The sequence below is a fragment of the Hipposideros armiger genome, unplaced genomic scaffold (assembly GCF_001890085.2).
Source record: "Hipposideros armiger isolate ML-2016 unplaced genomic scaffold, ASM189008v1 scaffold_48, whole genome shotgun sequence".
In the NCBI taxonomy this organism is placed as follows: domain Eukaryota; kingdom Metazoa; phylum Chordata; class Mammalia; order Chiroptera; family Hipposideridae; genus Hipposideros; species Hipposideros armiger.
The window spans coordinates 4,526,399-4,528,692 of record NW_017731398.1 but is presented as its reverse complement, the minus strand read 5'-3'; the positions used below and the strand labels follow the sequence as shown (position 1 = coordinate 4,528,692).

The following is a 2,294-nucleotide window of genomic DNA, read 5'->3' as shown; positions in this document are numbered from 1 at the left end:
TCGCTACCTAAGAAGACAGCCCGGCCACCTCTGGAGAAGTTCGCTTAGGACAGCCCTTCCATCGACAGGGACAGAGGCACCAGCCCTCATCTCGAGCTCCACGACGTTCTCAGGATGCAAGGAGGCCCGCACCCCGAGAGGCGGCAGGGAAAGCGGAGTCACAGAAGCCGCCTCAGGCCTCGAGCACCCCTGAGCAGGCCTGCTTGGGGACAGCCTGGGACCCACCCTGGACCACCCGCACTCCCGCCCGGGCCATCAGGGACCCGACGACGATTACCCCCCACCGACTAAAACCGACTCACCGCGCCACTGCCCCGTCGCACTGTCCGGGCGCACGTCTGACGCCAGCTCGGCGCGACCGCAACGCGCAGCCATGAGCTCACGAAGGGGCGGGGCATCTCGCCCCCTCCTCAGGGCGCCGGCGCACGACGCAGCGCCCCCTGCCGTCACCACTCCAAGCGCTCCCGATGTGGGGTGGGCGGGGCACGGTGAGGCCACGCCCCATGGGCGGGGCCGCGGGAAACCTGCCCCCGGAAGCGCAGGTTCAGGTTCTGGCTGCTGCAGGTGTTGGCGCGCGGGGTCCGGTTTCCCCATTTTTGCTCTGTCATTCGCCCAAACCTGATGACTTCTAGGCTCCTGTGGGTTAAAAAAATTTTCGGTGAAATAGAGAGGTTTGTTTTTCAAACTGCAAGTCACACCTGGTAGGGTGATCTATCAATTCCACTGTAAATACTCCGTCTCCAGATTATTCTAAAAGCACATTGGTCACTTCTATGCCTTTTATCTGTTGTCAGAATACCGAGACTGTCACCCTTCTGTTCGCTTGCTTCCAAATCTGCTANGAAGAGCTTTTATTAGGCGCTCCACAAGTTCCTCCAGGCTTGTCCTAACGCATCCAAGCTGTGGTGAGGAAACGGGGCGCGTGTGGACGGTCCACACACACCTCCTTTTTCAGGTACGCAGCCCAGGAACACAGACAAGCTCCATTCCCAGCCTGGACGCCGACCTGCGTCACGCTCCCACTCCCACTGTCACACGGTCGCCCAGTCCTCCCCACGCGCTCCAAGGCCTTGACAGAAATTCACCTCACTGCTACATCCTCCATTGTCATTAAGGGTCAAAGGTCCTCCGTGGGAGTCCCTGTAAGTGGAAGAGCCAAGTAAGGCCCCCAGGGCAAGCCCTGATTTCAGGGCCAGGCTGAAGCTCACTGCCCCAGATGAGCTGGCCTTAACAGTTCTGAGGCTCAAAGCACTTCCTTCTTTGACCTGGCAGCTGGGAAGCTCAGAGTGGCATCTTCCTCAGATGCGAAAGCTCTCCTTGTCCTGGGGTTCTCCTTATCTAACTCCAGCCTTTTCTTTCCAGTTAGTTGTTCGGTTTCTTTGTTGTTGTTTATTTGTTTTTAAGTGTATTTGTCTTCAGAAGCCTCTGTCAATTTTTCTGCAAAGTGAGTCTACTTGGGAATTGCATATCTGGTCAGCATGACAAAAGTCTTAAAGAAATCAGGGACAGTTTTTCACGGGTGAATCTGCTTAAACAGACAGGCTGCTTACCTTGCTCTTGTTTGAAGAGAATACTGTACTAGAAAAGAACAGACGCCACGTTAAACCAATGGTCAGATTTCAGACGTATCACATCCCCTCCCTAAAACACCCCTGGCATCCAACTCACCACCCAGCCCTGATAGATACAGTCCCAGCTGTACTGTGTACAGCTACTTCCTGTGTCGCCCTGACCTCCGGCAAGTTCCTGGACTCCTGCTTACGAAAGACGTATACTCATATCAGATACAAATTAGCTCTTCAAGAAACTGTAGTTTCTTTGCCCCCATGACTCCCCGTCCGCCAACAGGGAACTAATAAATTATGTGTTTTTCCTGCTCTCATCACCAGGAAGCTCTTTGCAGCTTAATTTTTGCAGTTGTGTAAAACTGTACAGCCTACATAATAACCTGCTAACTTTGTCCCCTATCTCATCATAAACATGTTTCTCCTTTGTGGCTCTTTGTTTCTTCCTTGTATTGGTGTACAAATTCTTTAAAGCTTCCTCAATCCCTCGGTTAACTGTGGTGAATAAAATCCCCTTATGCTGTGCACTTCACTAGTGCCATCTGACCCTCTGGTGACAGGTGCCCAGGATCACCCAGCTCTTCAGGAGCAGAGCAGGAAGTGGAGGCTGGTTTCCTGACTACACACTCAGACAACATACTGGGCTCAAACCTACCAATCAGTCCCACTGAGGGTCCTCTCCTCGCCATAAGCCTTACCTGGTTGGTCATTTCCTTAGCCAAGGATGGA

At 53.4% G+C, this 2,294-nt stretch overlaps 1 protein-coding gene across 1 annotated transcript in view; it reads right to left on the bottom strand.

The window, feature by feature from the left end:
* SKIC8 (SKI8 subunit of superkiller complex) overlaps positions 1 to 2,288 on the bottom strand; it is a 19,229-nt gene extending 16,941 nt beyond the window's left edge. Inside the window, exons 1-2 of the mRNA XM_019640117.1 lie at positions 2,264 to 2,288; positions 1,551 to 1,578 (exon numbers count right to left, since the gene is read on the bottom strand). Of these exons, the coding sequence (XP_019495662.1) occupies positions 1,551 to 1,578; positions 2,264 to 2,275 (40 nt within the window). The 5' untranslated portion in view covers positions 2,276 to 2,288. The remainder of the gene's footprint in view (positions 1 to 1,550; positions 1,579 to 2,263) is intronic.
* Positions 2,289 to 2,294: the final 6 nt, after the last annotated feature.